General features: G+C 37.7%; 1 protein-coding gene across 34 annotated transcripts in view; it reads right to left on the bottom strand.

The window, feature by feature from the left end:
* The window catches only part of ATE1 (arginyltransferase 1), a 224,508-nt gene that overhangs the window by 201,959 nt on the left and 2,212 nt on the right, over window positions 1–20,337 (bottom strand). For 10 of the 34 annotated variants that reach the window (XR_008958029.1, XR_006408964.3, XR_007190064.2 and 7 more), the window contains exons 2-8: window positions 19,495–19,558; window positions 16,620–16,682; window positions 12,366–12,469; window positions 10,317–10,571; window positions 4,002–4,234; window positions 2,074–2,202; window positions 1,007–1,135 (exon numbers count right to left, since the gene is read on the bottom strand). Coding sequence is in view for 26 of the 34 variants with exons in the window: in XM_044382203.3 (XP_044238138.2) it covers window positions 1,007–1,135; window positions 2,074–2,202; window positions 4,002–4,234; window positions 10,317–10,571; window positions 12,366–12,469; window positions 16,620–16,682; window positions 19,495–19,558 (977 nt within the window). In the remaining 8 variants the exon portion in view is untranslated. Of the gene's footprint in view, window positions 1–1,006; window positions 1,136–2,073; window positions 2,203–4,001; window positions 4,235–10,316; window positions 10,572–12,365; window positions 12,470–16,619; window positions 16,683–19,494; window positions 19,559–20,337 lie in introns of those variants that run through there. The other 24 variants (XR_008958031.1, XR_007190067.2, XM_026494302.4 and 21 more) reach the window with 7 other exon arrangements.

The following is a 20,337-nucleotide window of genomic DNA, read 5'->3' as shown; positions in this document are numbered from 1 at the left end:
GAATGGGCATTCAAATTGCCCAGAGACCTAATTCAAAATGTGGATTTGGATTCAGCAGGGCAGAAGTGGGACCCCAGATTCTGCATCCCAGGTGGATGCTGTTGGTCTGCAGACCACACTTCACCCAGGAAGGTTCTGGGAGACCTGAACGTCAGCCCTCTCTCCGGGAACACACAGCATTAACTCCTGTCTTACTAATCATCTCTTTTAATCTAACACAGTCTGTGTCATTAAAACAAACAAACAAATCCAAACTTTAATTCTTCTGCATCTGTTGGCATCTTTCTTCTAAAATATCCCCTGTGACAAACTATGCGACCTCTCATTCATCTAGATCTCTCAAGCCTGGAAAATATAGGCCCTCAGTAAATGCTTGTTAAGTGATAGTCTAATGTAATCTCAACACACTTAATTATTTTCTACTGGCTTCTTGGTAAGAAGTTTGTTCACTAGGGGCGCCTGGGTGGCTCAGTCATTAAGTGTCTGCCTTCGGCTCAGGTCGTGATCCCAGCATTCTGGGATCCAGTCCCGCATCGGGCTCCCTGCTCAGCGGGAAGCCTGCTTCTCCCTCCCCACTCCCCCTGCTTGTGTACCCTCTCTCACTGCCTCTCTCTCTCTGTCAAATTAAAAAAAAAAATCTTTAAAAAAAAAAAAAGAAGTTTGTTCACTAGTCCATCTTTCCCATTTGATTATCAACTCCTCAAAAGCAGAGACTCTTCCCTCTGTGCCGTGGCCCATGGTCTGGTCTGGCACATAAGTTTGCTGATGACTGACCGCATAAACACACTACACCAGGTTCTTGGAGAGAACCTTGAATATGAACCTGTCCTTTTTTAGGGACTTAAATGCTCACATGTAGGACTTGTTTTCACAAAAATTTAGTAACATACACTGAAAAGGATCATCAGCTCTACTTAATAAGAAAATAGCAAAAGAAAGTTCTGTATTATATGCTTCTTCATAGACAACCTCATCAAGATAGGAAAAAACGTTTCACAAAAGGTACCTCAGTCTTCCCACATTCATCAGGCGGATCCTGGTGTATGGCCATTTGATACTTGACATATAAAGAAAATGACTGGCTGAAGGACGACTTGAACTCTGGGTCCTCAAAGGAGACAGGTACTAACCTCACCTTCAGAGCAAGGAAAATACAAGCAAATGCTATTGAAACGTCTCTACCCGCTGACGTGCTTCTGAAGGTGAGGCTAGAGTAAGATCTCCGCAAATCCACTTCCAAAGCTCAGCGCTGGAGTTTTTCATGAAATGAATAAACCCTGGAACGTGCTGACGGGCCCAGAGCCTAAAACGCTAACTTTATACTAACACTTATGAAAATTTTTAACTCCTAAGGGCCAGGACAATTTATTTTCCTTTTGTTTTTTTACTCTTTCCACCTATTGTGGTTCTCTGCACAAAGGCAACACTGCTGCTCATGGTATTGGCCACTACTTTTGTCCTCTCTACTAGTATTAAGTGTTTTCAGATTTGTCCCCTTCCAATTTTTCTTGGGTAATCTGATTTATAAAACTACAAGCATATGAGAACTTCTATTAAAATATTCTATTATCCTAAAAAAATTCTACTCTCTTACTTTTCTAGTCCCGTTCAGTTGTATACGGGGAGTACATCAACAAAGTATAATTTAGCTGTTATGAACTCTGTCTACACAGGACGTTTTAATGGAGATAAAGCCTATTAACCATGTTGTGCAAAATATGCCTATCATAAAAATATAAAGCCTTGTTTTTTCATCATAAAGATTTTATCTTAGAGCTCTGTTTATTACTAATTTTTAGATAAATACATCCAGACATAGTGACTTTAAATAAAGATAATTCATTTTATCCGTTACTTCCCACATTGCAATTACACGTGACTGGCACTTAGCGTGTGCTAGGTGAAATCTGCACTTTCAGAATGTCCATTACTCCACACTCCTATCGTTTTGCAGATACGCTGCAAATTGAATATGAATAAAATGTACCACAAATAAATCAAGTTATAATACAATGGTATCAAATGGAGGGGAAAGTTCCATTTGCACAGAAAAATTACACTTGGCCTGCTGACCTGGCTCACAGTTGGTTTATCAGGTGGGTCCTTGTGAATAACCATCTGGTAACGTTTATAGACCTGGTAAGACTCCTGAAATGTAGCTTTGAACTGAGAACTTGGTGGAGATGATCTCACCACCCTCACCTTCAGAAGAAGTTAAAAAACAATGTTCATTAATTAATTTATTCCACAGAATACGCATTAAGTTACTCCCACCGAAAAAGAACCAAAAGCTTCCATACGAATATTAAAGCATAAACATACAATAATACTTTAACATTAAAAATTAACAAGATAGTAAATTTTTTTAAAAAGGTATTTCTCCAATTTATAGACTCATTAAAAAGGCAGAGGATCCTTTCTAAACTCTTAAGACTAAGATCTATGACTGAATTATAGAAGACTGACTCTATTGCAAAATTGCAGAATACTTTTGGCACTCAAGACACAAACACGAATAAATACTCTTGAATTCTAGTTGTATGCAACTCACCTTCGGTAAATCATTCAGAAAAACTAAAAATGTGAATATATATTTTTAGACACCCTTCGTGCATCACTGCTAACTCAAAACTCACATTTTTTTTTAATAAGCGTAAAAGACAACCCTGACAAAGTATCCCTATTTCATGACAATAATGAAGACCCTAAAGTTGGATTTCTTTTACTCCAATTTTCATGTCACCATCTTGGTAAAGCAATAAATTTACTTCTCTGTGCCTTAGTTTCCTCACACATAAAATGAGGATGAATTGACAATAGTAACTGCACAGTAATGGTGACCACTTATTTTAACATCCATTATTTACTAATCAGTTAAAATGTGTTAGCAAAACAGAATAGTAAAACAGAAAATCGAATGCAATATAATAAAAAGGCCAACTGGAAAATTTTCACGTATGCCATAAGAAGTAATTCTTCCACGAAGAAAGAGTAGTAATAGTGGACAAAAAAAAAAATCTCTGCCTATCCAAGGTATCATTACATTAAAAAAGTAAAAGCTGCCTGCTGTAGAACTGCTACTACATACTGTAAGTAGTGTGTTCAATTGTCTTTACAATTTGAGAAGGAGAAAGTCAAGAACCAAAATCAGAGCAGCTAAGGAATTATAATAGTCAAAGTTGTTAAGACTTAGTCTGATAATATATGTGATCCTAAGGTTTAGATTGCATTGAAGTTAATTGTCAATATCGGATCCTTAGCAAAGCTCTGAGATGGTATTGAGGTATAAATTCAAAGGCTGACCAGTTATTAATGATATGAAAATATAATAAAATCATTATCATTAATGTTTCAGGGAAAAAAATGTATAAACACCAAATACTGAAGAATGTAGATTTAATCTGGAATATAAATAAAAAATAATAGGAATACTCTAAAAGTAATCATACTATGCCTACAGAGGTTTGAGAGAATTACTGAGAGAAAATTAAAGTAGTACAAATTAGTACTATTTAGTTAATTCCTAATTGCTGGCTTGTATATGTACTACCATTTGTTGCCTTAATCAAGATCAGAATACTAGAATGGATAAAACAGTGATTTGCCTAGTGTGATCTAGTCTCCTTCACGATCTAACCAAAATTGCCAAAAATGAAATTTTAAATAGTATATTTTGTCACTTTAATACTAAATTTCCATCAAGGGATACAAAAAGCTAGAGTCCCTCACATAGTAACATGCCAAAACTGGCATTATTTTCACAACTATAGTAGCCAAACTGCCTGAAGTACTTATTTTAAATCTTAAAAAAAAAAAAAAAAAAAAAAGTTTTTCTCAAATAGCAGTTAACTTAGTAAATACAAATGCTACTCCATCCCAATTTACTTTAATTTCCCATTATTTAAACAGCAAAACATGAACTGAGTAGTATAACCTCAAATGAAAATTAACAAGGTACCAACAACAGCAACAAAATAAAACAAAACACCCCTCCAAAGTACCTCTAACTTGTGTGATGCATTCTCTGGCAAGGATTCAAAAATTAAATCTTCAAGTGATTTGGGTTGGTTGGATTTATTAGCCTTTCGTGGGAACAAAGATGGTGGTTCACCTTGAGCCTGGAAACCCTCAAGTTCTCCAGCTGGGTTCTGCTGCATGAGTTTTAACCTTTTTCTTTCTTTCCGGATTTCCTTTGCTTTGCGACATGGAGGCTTACTCAAATCTGCCCCTTTGCCTAAAAACAATCACAAAATATTAGACCAGTCACATTTGACTCTAGAAAAGTTTTTTTCCCCCCAAAAGTCTCAAGGATTCTACAGAATTAAGAGTTCCAACAGTTAGGTTAGCTTTGTAGGTAGATGTTTCCGAAGATTCTGGTGTAGAGCTCTACATTGATCTTAAAATTCTATCTTTGAAGTAGGAACTGTCAAAGAAAGTAAATAGTCACAAAAACTTTTCACACAGCTCTTACTGTGAAAATTAAAAAAAAATTAATATACATCCACTTCTCTGCCTTTGTAAGTTGAAAAAAACATAAATCAAATATCTTCTACTGCAGGACATGGATAATGGATACTTCCAGCCCATTCCTGAGGGACATTTCTCTCAAAGCACTGACATAAATACATGCTTAAGACCTGGGTGTAAATGAGGACCGACCCCAGAAAACACCCTGGCAGGTTTTTGGATGAAAAAATACCCTTACTTGAAAGTATTTGCATCTGTCCATCTAACAAGTGGATGGGGTCTCATTTGTTCAGCTCCAGTTAATGAGAGTTTTGTTTGAATTAAAAGAGCAAATATCAAACTGAAAGGCCTTTAAGATATAAAAATTTTACTACAATACACCACAAATTTTAGTGAGTGCCCTTTCATCTAGAGTCTTCAAGGACTTGATGTTGAGCAGATCATTAAGAGGTACTGGCAAATAATGGACACAACTGAAAACTTCAAAATAATATAAATGCCCAATAATAGAATAATTATACAACTTTTAAAACAGCTAAGCAACAGAATATCAAACAGTCATTAGAAATGCTTAGAAATTTTCAGGGATTTATCATTATGGAAGGTTAAAAAATAATTCCACTTATGTATAAATAGATACAAGAAAAATATTTAGAAAAAAGCCTGGGAAGAAACTTAACAGTCATTTTACATGGGTTTAGAAGTACAGAAAGGACTTTTCTTGCTTTTTTTCCTTGCAGTGTTCTCTTTTCTCCAAATTCTCTAACAATGAACATACCTTTGTAATTTTTTAAAGTCATTAACAAAATAAAAATGCTATTTTAAGATCCTAAAACAGTATTTACAAATCATATAAAAGTCAGCAATATGAAGTTTTACAAGACTAGCAAGTTCAATTTTAAAGAAAAGAAAATCAAGACCCGGGTGTTAAGGGACTTGCCAGAGACCAAGAGCTGGTCAAAAGAAATGAATCTGATGCAGGGGGTCTGAGTGGCTCGTCCGGTTGAGCGTCTGGCTCTTGATTCTGGTTCAGGTCATGAGCTTAGGGTCATGAGACTGAGTCCCAGGTCAGGCTTCATGCTCAGCATGGAGTCTGCCTGGGATTCTTCCTCTCGCTCTGTCCCTCCCCCCGCTCACGCATGCTCACTCTCTCAAATAATATTATTTAAAAAATCTGATGAGAAAATAGTGAGTTCACTGATAGTAAAATCATATTACAACTTTACTAACATGTTTTCCAATTAAAAACAAACTTTACGTATAAAAACAGATTTTGAATAAGTCTAATAACCAGGCAACAAAGGACTGAGTCTATAACTAACCGTTACTCTGTTGCCTTAGAGAATGAATCTTCTTTGGCCTGGGAATCTGTCTTCCTCAAATTTGCTCTGAGAGGCACAAGAGCATTGGTTAAGAGCACACACTCTGACATGGGCTGCCTGAGGTCATCTCTGTCACTGGATAGATGACCTTGGGCAAGTTTCCCTGTCTATATAAAAAAGATAATAACCAGTCCTACCTATGGAGTTCTGTGAAGATTAAATGAGTTAACACGTATGTAGCTCATAAAACAATACCTACTGTTGGATATGGTTCAGTCGGTTAAGCATCTGCCTTTGGCTCGGGAATGATCCCTGAGTCCTGGGATTGAGCCCTACGTCGGGCTCCCCATTCAGCGGGGCTCTGCTTCTCCCTCTGCCCCTCCTCCCCTCTCGTGCATGCTCTCTTTCTCCCTCTCTCTCTCAAATAAATAAAATCTTTAAAAAACAAAACAATACCTACTATTTAATTAGGGTTATCTATTCTTATTAGCTATTATATGCACCACCAATTCCTACAATGTTTTACCTATACAGGTACTCCATAAGTGATAATAAGGCAAAAAAAAAAAAAAAAATTCCTGCACTTTCTAAGTTACTTAAAACTACATTCCCTACCAAAGTTTTAAAACTAGGAACAAATGAAAAAACTAGAGTGAACTGAGAAACAAGTTTTCAGCATTTTAATGAAAGAGCACCTATGTCAGCTTTACGCTAATTAATTCATTGGACGAAGTAATCCTTATTGTGGTTGCTTTATTCTACACATACGTACTATCACATTAGCAACTGCAATAGACAGCAAATTAGGATTTCAACTTATTTAGGGGAGACAGATCTCCCCAGATCAATAAGATCCTTCAACAGAATGGGAACAGATCATTATAAAATCAGTATACCATACCAACCCTGTACCCACAGAAGTTCAGACCACTCAAGGATCCTCGATTAGTCCCAAGAGTTTTGAATAGAGTTCAATAGACCTGCATAATTTCTTTCTTTTTTTTTTTTTAAGATTTTATTTATTTATTTGACAGAGATAGAGACAGCCAGCGAGAGAGGGAACACAAGTAGGGTGAGTAGGAGAGGAAGAAGCAGGCTCATAGCAGAGGAGCCTGATATGGGGCTCGATCCCATTACGCCGGGACCACGCCCTGAGCTGAAGGCAGACGCTCAACCGCTGTGCCACCCAGGCGCCCCCTGCATAATTTCTAATTAAATTTCAGGAAATATACTTTTTTAAAAAATATTTTTTATTTATTTATTTGACAAAGATAGAGACAGCTAGCGAGAGAGGGAACACAAGCAGGGGGAGTGGGAGAGGAAGAAGCAGGCTCATAGCAGAGGAGCCTGATGTGGGGCTCGATCCCATAACGCTGGGATCACGCCCTGAGCCGAAGGCAGACACTTAACTGCTGTGCCACCCAGGCGCCCTAAGGAAATAAACTTTTAACAGTTTTAAAATAAAAAGGAAATGCATGCTTCCAGAGAAAATCCGAAGACTCTTACATTTTAAAATTGTCTCACATTTTTAGCGAGAAATATCACATTTAGTGAGAAATATCATAAGGGGGAAATAACTGCAATTTTTTTTTTACTGTTTCAGTAATCACACTGCTGAAGATAATGTTAGTATTGTCATTCTAAAACTGTTGCATACTATAGAGTAAAGCAAGTGGGTAACTGCAATATCCTAATCCTAATTCTACCATTCTCTGTGTCCTTGAGAAGCAGGTTTCTCAGTGTGGAAGAAAGAAGATCCAAATGTCAAACAAACATGTAAAAGTATGATAGCCCTGAATCTGAACTGGAAGCACCAATATGACGTCATGACCCCTTGCATCTGTTCACTGAAAAGCCTAGAAAACAATGACCAAACCAGTAGCAATAATGGTCATATCTAGTCTAGTTGATGATCTCCAAATATCATTTTCCACTAAAAGAAAACAGGACTCCTTGGAGAAATGGCTGTTCAAGATGACGCAGGAGCATCATGTCACAGGAAGCTGCCAAGACTACTACCATTTTATCCTGAAAAAACCTAGAAGCCAACTTAGAGAAATCCCCACACGAGTAAAGAATTAAAACATAGCCAATGTGTTTAGATCCATAAGTTCACAATAATGCCGAGAAAGAAAAGAAACGAAAAGGAAAGAAAAGGAAATTACTAGTCACTGTTAGAAGAGTTATTTTGTAGGATGGAAAATAAAATGCAACAATCAAGAATTCCTCTTGCCTTTGCTACGAGTTCTATGGAAAACAGATGAGATAAAGGTTCTGTTTATGGAAGTATCCAGCTAGTAAATGAAAGATGAATGAAACTTAGAATATCTAATGGATCAATGGGTTTAGGCACTGAGCATTGATCCATGGCTATTAGCATTAACAAAGAGAGGGATCCAGATATTACATGTCTCCTGAAAGAACATACCACCACCCATGAAGTAACCTTACTTACCCTCGAATAAATAATTTGAACTCTGAGTAAGACTTCTCTCTCTCCCCAAAAAGCAAAACAAACCAGAAACACCAAAAAACAAAATACAATTTAATCTTGAATCTGGTCTGATTTAATCTGGAATCTCTAGATCCAACCATCAGTTTATAGGCAGGTAAGGGAATACGTTAAACCTCACTGCAGATGTAACCAAATAACCCAGAACAACCAACCTAGTTTCTTCAACAAGCAAAGCGCAAATAAAAAAGTGGGAATGATGGAAGGAACCTACAGACCTACAAAGATTTTCTAACTGTGTCAACCAACTGCAATATGTGGCTGTTTGGATCCCGACGCAAACAAATACTTAAAAATTGGAAACTTAAACATGGATTATTTAGTAACATTAAGGAATCTTACTTAGAGGTACTGGTGGAAGCATGAATATGTATTTGAAAGTTTTTCTACTTTTTTTAAAGAGGTATTTATTTTAGAGAGCGAGAGAGAGTGCTCACAGACATGAGTGGGGAGAGGGGCAGAGGAAGAGAATCTCAAGCAGACTCCCCACTGCACGTGGAACCTGAGTCGGGGCGAGATCTCACAACCCATGAGATCATGACCTGAGCCGAAATCGTGAGTGGGGCTCTTAACCGACTGAGTTACATAGGCGCCCCAAAAGTTCTTACCTTTTGGAGATGCATTCTGACGTATCGGATGACATAATGTCTGGAATTTGCTTCAATATAGTAATGGAGCGGGTGACTGGATGATGGGTACAGATGAAACAAGAGCACCCAGCATGAGTCAGTAACAGTGTCACACGAGAGCAGGGTATGTGGAAGTTCATTATAATTCTCAGTCTATGTTTCCAAAATGAAGGTTTTTAAAATTTAGTAAGCTATAAGTAATCTTTATAATAAACAATTAAAATAATAAAAGACCTGACCCTATCACCCAAGAGAGTAAGAGTTGAAAGAAATCATCTAAGTCATTCAGAACATTTTATTGCACTATTCTTACTAATTAGGACGAATTCTCAGTCGGCATCCCTTTGAATGCTCTGAAAGCCTTATGTAAGAAAAACTACTCAAGAAAAATGCAAACGCAGTTTTCTGTATGTTAACGTGACTTAGATAAGATAAACTAAAATAGTAATAAAAATGTCTCCTTTGGATCATTTCATATAAATAAATGTAAGAACAAACTCAGGAACTGAAGCATAACCATCCAAACTGACATTTTATGAAATAATTTTTTAAAAAAATCATACAAACACATGCATGCACACACATATATATAATAAACCCATTTAATGTTGGATAGATTTTTATTTTAAAGATTTCTTTATTTGAGACACAGAGAGAGAGAGAAAGAGTGAGCGCACGAGCAGGGGGAAGGACAGAGGGATAGAAAGAATCTCCAGCAGACTCTGCACTGAGCCCAGAGCCTGACATGGGGCTTGATCCCACGACTAGGAGATAATGAGCTGAGCTGAAATCAAGAGTCAGACACTTAACCAACTGAGCCACCCAGGTGCCCCAACGTTGAATATATTTTTAAAACCTAATTCTTTTACAAGTGAAAATATAGAAAAAAAATTTTTGACGTTATTAAAGGTGAAGTTAAATATCAAAATTTAGAAATTTTTAAACTAAAATTCATTATGATTAAAGAAATCTAATGATAAACGAAAGAACTTCAATGTTTGTACTTTGAACATAATACCTAAAATTTACTTTGTCTCACTTCACACCAAAAATAAAAATGTTTATTAGCAGCACATCTTTTCACAGATAAAAATTTGATTCTCAAACCTCTAGGGTCCTAAGGTAAGAAGAAATGGAACTCTTAAAATATCTGTATTTGGGGATAATAAAACTATTATTTCAGGCTTTTTAAACACTGCAGTTTTCAAAGATATGATTTGTCCATCTAAATCCAGGTAATAATAAATTGTACAAAATACGGATCTATTTTGCAGATTTCACATAGTTCCTGTTTTTAGCTGATGGGAGCGCCCAGGAGCTACAAAGTCTCAAGCACAAAGGAAATCACTAGGATTTTTAAATGGCCATGTAGCAAACTTGCCCTACCTGGCTTCGGAGCCGTGTGTACTTTAAGTGGATGAGATGGCTCACCAGAGCCCAACTTCTCCTCTATATGTTGCGACTGAATTAATTCCTTAGGTTCTTCTTTCTTTGGGCTTTTTCCTTTCTTCTTCTCTTCACTCTCAAAGCTCTCTTTGAGGTCATCACTAAGTGTTTTAAGATCACACTGTATATCCAATTTATTTATTAATGCAAAGTCACCCGCAACAGTGTCCTCCATGGTGGGCTCCATGGGCTCATCTACAAATCAGAAGAAGCCAAAGTCCATCAGCGAGGCCATCTGACACACTTAAGATATACACAGGAAAAAAAAAAAAAACAATGCCCCTTTTTTCCCATGAGGAAGAGACTACTGTGTGGGCATCAAATCTATTCTCCTGGCTTCTAAAGTAACAGAACTGTAGTTAAGACTGTGGCACCCAAGCAAGGGTATGCACCCCCAGTCCCTCTGCAAACTGTGACCAAGTTCCCACCAAAGGAACATAACCAAATTGATATGAGGCCAACCAATTTGGCCTTGCTTGTTTTTAAAGGAATTTTGTAACCCTGAACTTCCACCCTTTATGCTCCCCACTGGCTGGATTAGTGAAAACCAGAGTGACCTTGGAAATCACACGCTGAAGCGAGCCCCAGAATAGATGAGGTGGGTGGGGAACAGAGTTGCAGGCTAACGTAGAACACCCATGATGAACTGTTATATGAGGAAAGAAACAGCCTTCTTTCATTGTTTAGTCATTGCATTTTGGTGTCTTTCTGTGATAGCTGTTTACCCTTCCACTCTACATCACTCCTATGAATTAAGTTGCAGACATAAATAATTTAGAAGCCTAAAACAAGTCAAATAAAGAACCAAATGTAAAAGCCATGTGTAAAGACAGGTAATCATCAATTTATAAATGGAAGATACCCTAAAGCTTAAGTGATGTTAATTTTTAAAAGTCAGAACATGATTTCCAGCCACTGAAAAAAATTTTTGACTAACAAAATTAATTGAGTCTTTAGGATTACGTACAGATAGTACTAATCAGAGCTGCACCAAAACTGTGATGTTTCCCATGCCCAATTGCCCCTGAAGCTCTAGAGGCCTCTAGACCCATGAGACTTCCAGCCTCTCTGTTGCTCATAGCTCTGCCAAGTCTGCTCCAGGTTGTCCTGAATCTTGGTCTGTTAAGGACAGTGCATGAGGGCGAAGGACTTACCTGTCTTGCTGGCCACTGTATCACCAGTGCTTAAAACAGGGACTGGCACATTGTGGGCATTGAAAACATACTTGGGGAATATATTAACAAGTGAAAACTGGGATGAGAGGCTCCCAGGATTAGGTATTTTCTATGGCAGAAGTGAGAAAGAACTCTCAGGATAGATGGCATTCCCAATTATTCTGCTCATGTATTAGGCACTGCCTATACGAAAGAAAACTTTTTAAAAGGAAAAGACAAGACACTGAAAAAACTGAAAAAGCAAAGCATCTGTAACCAAAGTTCATTAAATGTTTCTAATTATCTTGTAGGAAATTGACTCACAATTCAAAATTTATCACATAAATAAGAAAATTTCAGGCAGTATGATTTACTGAAGTAAGGGCTTCCTCAAACACAGAAAACCTGAGCTTTACTCATCATTCAAAGTGACTGTGCAATACTGTGTAAGGTGCACTTAAGCATGTGTTTCTCGGAAGGAATACCACTTTCCATTTACCTCACAAGGTACCATTAGAATCAAGTAAGATAAGAGTCGTCAAAGTACTGTGAAAACTAAAGTTCCAATAAACTCCAAGACATCACAGTAGCTTTAAAACCGTCCTCCATCTTCTTCCAAGGCTAGACTTTCCCTGACAGACATTCCCCATCCTTGACTTTCGGGCCAGTGGTAACAGTAACAGCAACACTAACAGCAATCCCCACCATCAGAGGAACAGTACTACCTGATTGCAGTAAGGACCCACTCCCCTACTTAAGAGATAACCAAAAGTGACAACCTTGGAAATCTACACCAATTAAAAGCAAAGAGTTTTTAGACCCCAACTCATCTTACCCTCACAATTTCCTTTGGAAATTTCCCCTTTAGCCAGAAATTTCAACATTTTTTTCAAAACCTTCTTGTGAGATTTTGATGGCTGAAACTGTAAAGGTCGGCACCTAGGAAAGCAAAATAAATATTTAAAAAGTGAACTCAAACTAGAAGAAATAAAATGAGTTCTGGACAGTACCTAGTACAGTGAGGGAAAACTCATGCCTGGGATTTTTGGGTAAAGACAGGGCTTGACGTAGCCTCTAGGCCCACCCCAAATCTCACTAAAACTACATTAAGGAATTAGAAAAAAAGAAAAAGACATAAATCACTGAAAAAAAAAAAAAGAAGAGGAGAAATGCTGGAAGCTGGACAGAACATGCACAAGTGGTAGCTGACTTAGCAGACTGGAGAGTGCTGAACCCTAAGCCAGCAGTGGGAAAGCCAGAATGATAACTGAGTTTCTCTACGCTACCCCTATAAATCTTAGGGATTGGTTATTAATACTGGATACCTCACGAGATAAGAGTGAAGGTAGGTCTAAAAATAGAAAGATCTCTTGAAAGTCTGGTTTGGAAGCAGTTAGATGTCTGATGCCCTCTACCACTCCATACAGATGACTCCCTACACAACCCAGGAGAAAGCTGCACATTTAGGAAAGAGTAAAAAATAGGGCCTCCTACATGAGGATGCAGGCACAGTGGAAAGCAAAGGAAATGTACTAGAAATAGGAAGCTTAAATGAAAGCCTACATACTGAATGCTGCGACCTCCACCCATTTCCCAACCCAGCCACAAACATGGGCACTTTCTCTCCAGAATGTGGCCAGACCTCGAGATACTGACTTGATGCCCCCCTGGAAAGTCAGAATCACCAGACACTCGAGGAGAACCTCTACAAAGGTAAGTGCCGGAAACAGTGGAGAAGGTAACTTGGAGGACCTACAGGAAGAAGAGAGCCTAAAGATACAAATATCCTAAGAAGAACACGCTCTTATTTCTCTTTAGTTATTAGAGCCACACAATAACGGGAGGTTACAAGAAAAAAAAGAGAGAGAGAGTCCAAAACCAAAAATCCCTCAGAAGTAAAAATATAATAGAAGAAATAAACAATTAAACAGAAGACTCAAAAAATCAAGTTGAGGAAATCTCCCCAAAGATACACCAAAAGGGATGGAAAACTGAAGAGAGAAAAAAAATTAGAGGATTGCTCTAAAAGTTCAACATCTGAATGAAGACATTATAGGTGAACAGAAGAAAGAAAATGGGGGAAGAAGATTAACAAAATAATTAAAGAAAATTTCTGTGAAGTGAAGGATATGAAAGGAGGAGGCCCCAGGTAAGAAGGGCCCCTTAAGTCTGTAGGCAATAGATGCAAACAGATGCACCACCAGACGTGAAATATCAGAACACTGGGGACAAAAAACCTTCCAAAAAGAAAGAACATTTTGGACAAAGGAACAAGAATCAGAAGCAAAGCCTTCAAAATTCTAAAGCAAAATGACTTCTAATCTACACTTCTATAGCCCAGCCAAACTAGAAGTCTGAGTGGTGAATTAAAACATTTTCAAACAGGGGCACCTGGGTGGCTCAGTCAGCTGAGCGTCTGACTCTTGGTTTGGGCTCAGGTCATGATCTCAGGGTCATGATCTCAGGGTCGTGCGATGGAGCCCCGAGTCAGGCTCTGTGCTGAACATGGAGCCTGCTTGGAATTCCCTCTCTCCCTCTCCCTCTGCCCCCACCCCCGCTCACACACTAGCTCTTTCTCTCTTAAAAAAAAAAAAAAAAAAAAAAAAAAAGTATTTCTCATGCACTTCTTCTCAAGAAAGCTATTAGCAGATGAGCTGCACTAAAATGAAGAAATAATCTGAGAGGTCAGAGGAGACAGAAAACATGAGATCCAAAAAGAATCCCCAAGATGGCAGTAAAAAGAGATCCCAGGGTGACAGTGATGCATCAGTTGGAAAGACAACCTGTCCAGATCACAGCAGCTCTGAAGACAACACAGAGATATTCAAGAGGACACAAGTGACAGAGTGCCCGAAGCATCTAAACATACCAAGAGGAAATTTACACAACTGTGGGAGGATTTCTAAAATCGACTGGTGATGGGTACATAGACGATTATGCAAACAAAAAAGACAATTATCAACTGCCTGGAAAGCAAAAACTTGTGAAGGAAAGAAAATGTAATCATAGTACGCTGCATGGCTCCACCATATAGCATATTTATAGGATGTAATACAGCGACTACACCATCCAATATCATGACACTTCTGAGCTGGGAAGTTGGCAATGAGGACAAAAAAGAGCTTGAATGTGACAGGGCAATAGGGATGAAATAAAGTTAAGTCCTTATCTTTCAAAGAGAGAAATTCAGAGATAATGAGAAAAAATAAAGTTGAATCCTTACCTTTTAAAGAGAGAAACCCAGAGATATGAAAAAAACCCAAAGATAATGACATAAGGTTTCTGTAATTATCTAAGTATGTCACTTAAAGGTAGAAAGAAGAAAAAACAAAAAAATCAGTTAAAAAATTTGAGAGTAACTGCACTGGGAAACAGGAAACAGGGAGGTTTTGGGGGACTGCAATTTTGCAAAATAAGCTTTATGGAATTGTTTGATTTTTAAATTACTAGTATATATAATTCTATATAAAAATACAAACTAAAAAAAAAATTCATAGCCAAGGAAGCTCATCCTCATTTATACTCACATACTGGGCAGCCCCTGACATCTGTCTAACAAGAAGCTACATTGTCGATTATAATCACCTTGCCTTTACATTAGGTCTCATTATAACTACTGTAGTAAACAAAGTAAAAAAAAAAAAAAAAAAAAGAACAGTGAATATGCAAAATGACTCCATAATATCAATACATATAATGAAACTGTGTAAAGGATAACAATTCAGGAAATGTTTGATTTCATGCAAAAAAAAATCACATTTTATAATTATTTTGTTTTGCAATGTTAATTGAATCCCTTTTCATAAAAGCAATATACCTAGAACAGTGCTTTGCATTGAGAGGCACCCAATAAATTACAGAAGCCTCGTCTTTTTCTTAAACTCACTGAAATTGATTTTTTTTTTTTTTGAGCTTTTCTGATTAGAGATACTCAGGGTTCTAGCAAATCAGCTCCAGACTTATTTAAACAGAATCCTGGCCATAATCCAATAATAAATTGTTATTTGAAGGAAAAGGACTTCTGCCTTTGACGATGTCACTGCTTCATAAACACTAAAACTGCAAGAGGACAGCATAGCTGTCTTAGTATAATAAGTGAGATGATGTCAATAAGCCAGACACCCATCTTTTCTCTTTATCGCTCCAGTCCTATGACCAGTTAGATAAAAGAAAGGATTAACTAGGAATCAGTGGAACTTTGAGAGCCCCTTGGCAGCCCAAGATCATCCTAAAACTAATATGCAAAATGTTACATATTTTTGCCTTATGCCCCCCCTTTTGTTTTGTTTTGCTGCAGAGGGTCTATAACTTTTCATCAGATTGTCAAAAGTCTTCAATCCCAAAACAAATTAAGAGCAACTAAGGGAAAGAGGTGTGAGGACCAGCCAAAACATGATAGATACAACTGTGTTTGCTTTTTTATCTAGAGGATATATTCACACTGAAACTGTAGACAAATGCTTAACAATGGAAACACACTTTCCCTTTCTACCAGAAGAAGAGAAAGGCAAGGAGAACAAGGGAGAAGAGGAGGACCTTTATAATCTGAGAAGAAGGGAAAATTCTTCCATGTTATACTGGGGTTTGCTGGTTAAGCACACACTTTGTAGGAAAATAGACTTTTTAGTTTAAGTTTTCCAATGAAGAAAACTGGACTCTGAAATATATGGGGCAGATTAAATGTCAGCCCTCCCCCTCCTTTTTCTACAGATCCTATAGTACTGTTTGAATGTGAGTACTGTGCCCAGTTATACACTAGAATGTGGAAAGCCCCAAGCTAAATTCTATAAAACGCTTGATATGTAAAAGTAATTTGAGTATTTTCTAATATTCTCACAATACGTCACGATATCATTAACTAGACTGCTAAATAGTATACTTTCCATATCCTATTTACACACAAACCATTGAACAGTATTATTAAAAGCTACTGATGATGTACAAAGGTAGCATCAGTATGTAGAAAAGATACAACTCATTTGCTTTTCTTCATAGGTCTAGCTTGAATGAAATTAACGTGTAAAAATAGCAAGATGTCACTAAAGAATTATACATACTCTTCAAATTATATATAGATCCTCTTTCTTACCTTATCGTGTACTGAGGACAACATGTTTGATTCATGACAGGCTTGTACACATACTTCCCACTTCTAAAATTAAAAAGTAGTTTTGTTAAAGTTTTATACATTTCTCACTTATACGAGAAGACAAGTACAGGAGCACAAAATTAGACTAAAAATCTAACCAATAACATAAAAACATTTAGATATAGTTACTCTTCATAACCTAAATAATCTTGCAACACAGATACACCAAGGACAGAGTCCAGCCTTTTCTTTCCTAAACCTTGATAAGTACTCCAAACCTCTTCACCTCAATTACCCTCTCAGCAGCACCTACAATCCTTCCATGCCTCAACCCACCACCAATCCTCAATACCATAAAGGCAATCAGAGGAACTGCTCAGCATGTGGTGACACTGATGCGAGCCTACGACACCCACAGGTGAGGGTTCCTTGTGCACTAGCACAAGGTAGCCCAAAATTAACCTGATGCTTTCGATGATTTCTGGATCTTAGTTAGTGGCAGAGCCATGACATTATGGATTGAATCGTGTCCCCTCAAAAATTCATATTTTGAAGCCCTAGCCCCCAGCATCTCAGAATAGGACTGTATTTAGAGACAAGGCCTTTAGGGGCGCCTGGGTGGCACAGCGGTTAAGCGCCTGCCTTCGGCTCAGGGCGTGATCCCGGCGTTCCGGGATCGAGTCCCACATCAGGCTCCTCCGCTATGAGCCTGCTTCTTCCTCTCCCACTTCTCCTGCTTGTGTTCCCTCTCTCGCTGGCTGTCTCTCTCTCTGTCAAATAAATAAATAAAATCTTTAAAAAAAAAAAAAAAAAAAAAGAGACAAGGCCTTTAAAGAGGTGATCAAGTTAAAATGACAGTTAAGATGAGCCCTAACCCAATCTGAATGCTGTGCGTATAAAAAAAAAAGGAAACTGGGGGCACTTGGTGGCTCAGTGGGTTAAGTGTCTGCCTTCAGCTCAGGTCATGATCCCAGGATCCTGGGATTGGGCCCTGCATCAGGCTCCCTCTTCAGTGGGGAGTCTGCTTGTCCCTCTCCCTCTGCCTCTCCCCACTCCCCACCTGTACTCTCTCAAATAAATAAATAAAAATCTTTAAAAAAAAAAAAAAGAAGAAAAGGAAACTGTAAATACAAAGAGACACTAGGCACCAGGCATATATACACAAAGAGAAAGGACCACATGAGGCCACAGCAAGAAGACAGCAGCAACGTACAAGCCTAGGAAGAGCCTTCAGAAAAAATAAAGCTGCAGACACCAGGATTTTGGAAATTTCCGCCTCCAGTACTGTGACAATATAGATTCCTGTCATTTAAGATACCCAATTGGTGGTATTTTGTGATGGCCACACAAGCAAACATACAAAAGCTTGGTTCCTGAGTCAGAAACCTGAGAGTCATCTCCGATTCCTCCCTCTAAAGCACCTCTATATCCAGTCAGCAAGCTTTCTACTTCTAAAATGTACTCTACGTCTGTCCCCTCCCATCTATCTTCTAACCCACAGCCACTCACTGATGACGGCAGCATCGTCATGAGATGACCATCTCACATCCGGACCCTGCGGTGATCTCTGGAACGAGTCTTCCTGCCTTTGCAATCACCCCCTCAAATACCTCTCTGCCCCCTGAATGATCATTTCCAAAACACAAATTCCATCACAATTCTGACATAAAAGCTTTCGATGGCTCCCCTCCACCTTTTAAAAAAGAAGTTCATCATAGCATACCATCAACATCCAACCTAGATCTACCTTTGGGCCTCATTATTAAGTGTACGAAAAGGTGTGAAGTTTTATTTGCTGTGCTCAATCCCATGTCTTCTGGGGAATAAGCACTGTTTACATTTATATAAGGAACTTCATATATTCTAAAATTATCTATATAAAACCAATTACCAAAAAAACTTAGCCATCAAAGGCGAAGTGTGGACCTAAATGGAATCCTGACTCAAATACACCAACTATTAAAAAAAAGAACATTTCTGAGACAAGCAAAAAAATCTAAACAAAGTAACAGATGACATCAAAGAATTATTGTGTAAAAGATGATAACAGTATTGTAGATGCGTTGAAAAGGAAAAAAGAATCCTTTCTTAGAAACATATATTTACTACAGGTATACTAAATTATTTTGTGGGGGAGGAGGGAACATCTTGGTCTGTTCAAACTGCTATAACAATATGCCACAGACTGAGTGGCTTATAAACAACAAAATGTATTCCTCATAGTTCTGGAGGTTGGGAAGTCCAAGACCAAGGTGCTGACATATTTTACGTCTGGTAAAGATAAGCTTCCTGATTCATGTTGTTGTTGTAACCTCACCTGGCAGAAGGGGCAAGGGAGCTCTCTGGGATCTCTCTTACAAGGGCACGAACCCCATCTGTGAGGACTCCACCTGCTGACTTAATCACCTCCCAAAAGCTCACCTCTAAATACCATCAAAGTGGGGGTTAGGATTGAACATATGTATTTGGGGAAGGGAGTGAGAATTACACACGAATATTCACTCCATTGCAGGGAGCAAGGGGAAATACAATAAGAAGATTTCTTAAACCTCTTTCCAAAAACAGGAAAACATTTTAAAGGCAAACAATATTTTGCAATTATAAGAAGGACCTGAGTAACAAGAGAAGTATCTTTGTATTAAAGAGCTTTACTGGGACGCCTAGGTGGCTCGGTCGGTTATGCCTCTGCCTTTGGCTCAGGTCATAATCCCAGGGTCCTGGGATCGAGTCCCACATCGGGTTCCTTGCTCAGCAGAGAGCTTGCTTCTCCCTCTGCCTGCCGCTTCCCCCTGCTTGTGCGAACACTCACTCTCTCTCTCTCTCTCTCTGACAAATAAATAAAACTTTCAAAAAATAAAAAAAGAAAGAGCTTTACCTTCGCCATCCTCGATCTATAAGATCCTGATAATCCTGTACTGTCATTGAATGCGCCCACATGCCTGAAAAAATAAGTGCCATGGGCCATGTTAATTATAGGAAGTTGAACTTGTTTTTTTAAATTCAAAGCATTCTTTAAATGTGAATACTGAAGTAAGAAAAAAAAAAAAACCTAGCTCACACTGGAGAAATGAAAGTTTGCACATACTTCGTACTTGGTTTGACATACAATACAAATGGAAAAGATATTTATCTTAATTTTAAAAATCAAACACATCCAAGGGACTATATTTAATTCAGGATTAGCCAATAGTCTCTATGACATCACATATTTAAGATCCTTACAGCAATTAGATTATATCACACTTTTAAACCATAATAATATCCCCAATAATTTAATAAGCTGGTCTTTTCAGAAGAATTGAAAAGCAAATGTTTTCTTTTTTTTTAATTTTTTATTATGTTAGTCACCATACAGTACATCCTTAGTTTTTGATACAGTGTTCCATGAAAGCAAATGTTTTCTTAAGCATATAAATTTTCCTGATTTTTATATTTTTAGCATAGTCCTGGATATTGAAAATAGAACAAAAGTGTATAGCAATATTCCTTTTAAGTATAAAAACTGAAAGTAATCGAAATGCCCAGAAACAGAAAAATGATTACAGGACTATGATATTATCCATATGATGGAATAATTATGCAACCATGAAAAAAATGAAGACAATGAAAAAACATTAAGAAGTATATTCGAATTAATGTTAAATGAAGAGTAAATTTTTCTCTTGTGAACAGCAAACTGCATCAGAGGTATGTAGACAGAGGTAGGCTTGATAGTATA

Source organism: Ursus arctos, unplaced genomic scaffold (assembly GCF_023065955.2).
Source record: "Ursus arctos isolate Adak ecotype North America unplaced genomic scaffold, UrsArc2.0 scaffold_7, whole genome shotgun sequence".
NCBI lineage: Eukaryota > Metazoa > Chordata > Mammalia > Carnivora > Ursidae > Ursus > Ursus arctos.
The sequence above is the reverse complement of the archived record's forward strand: the minus strand, read 5'-3'. Positions and strand labels throughout refer to the sequence as shown.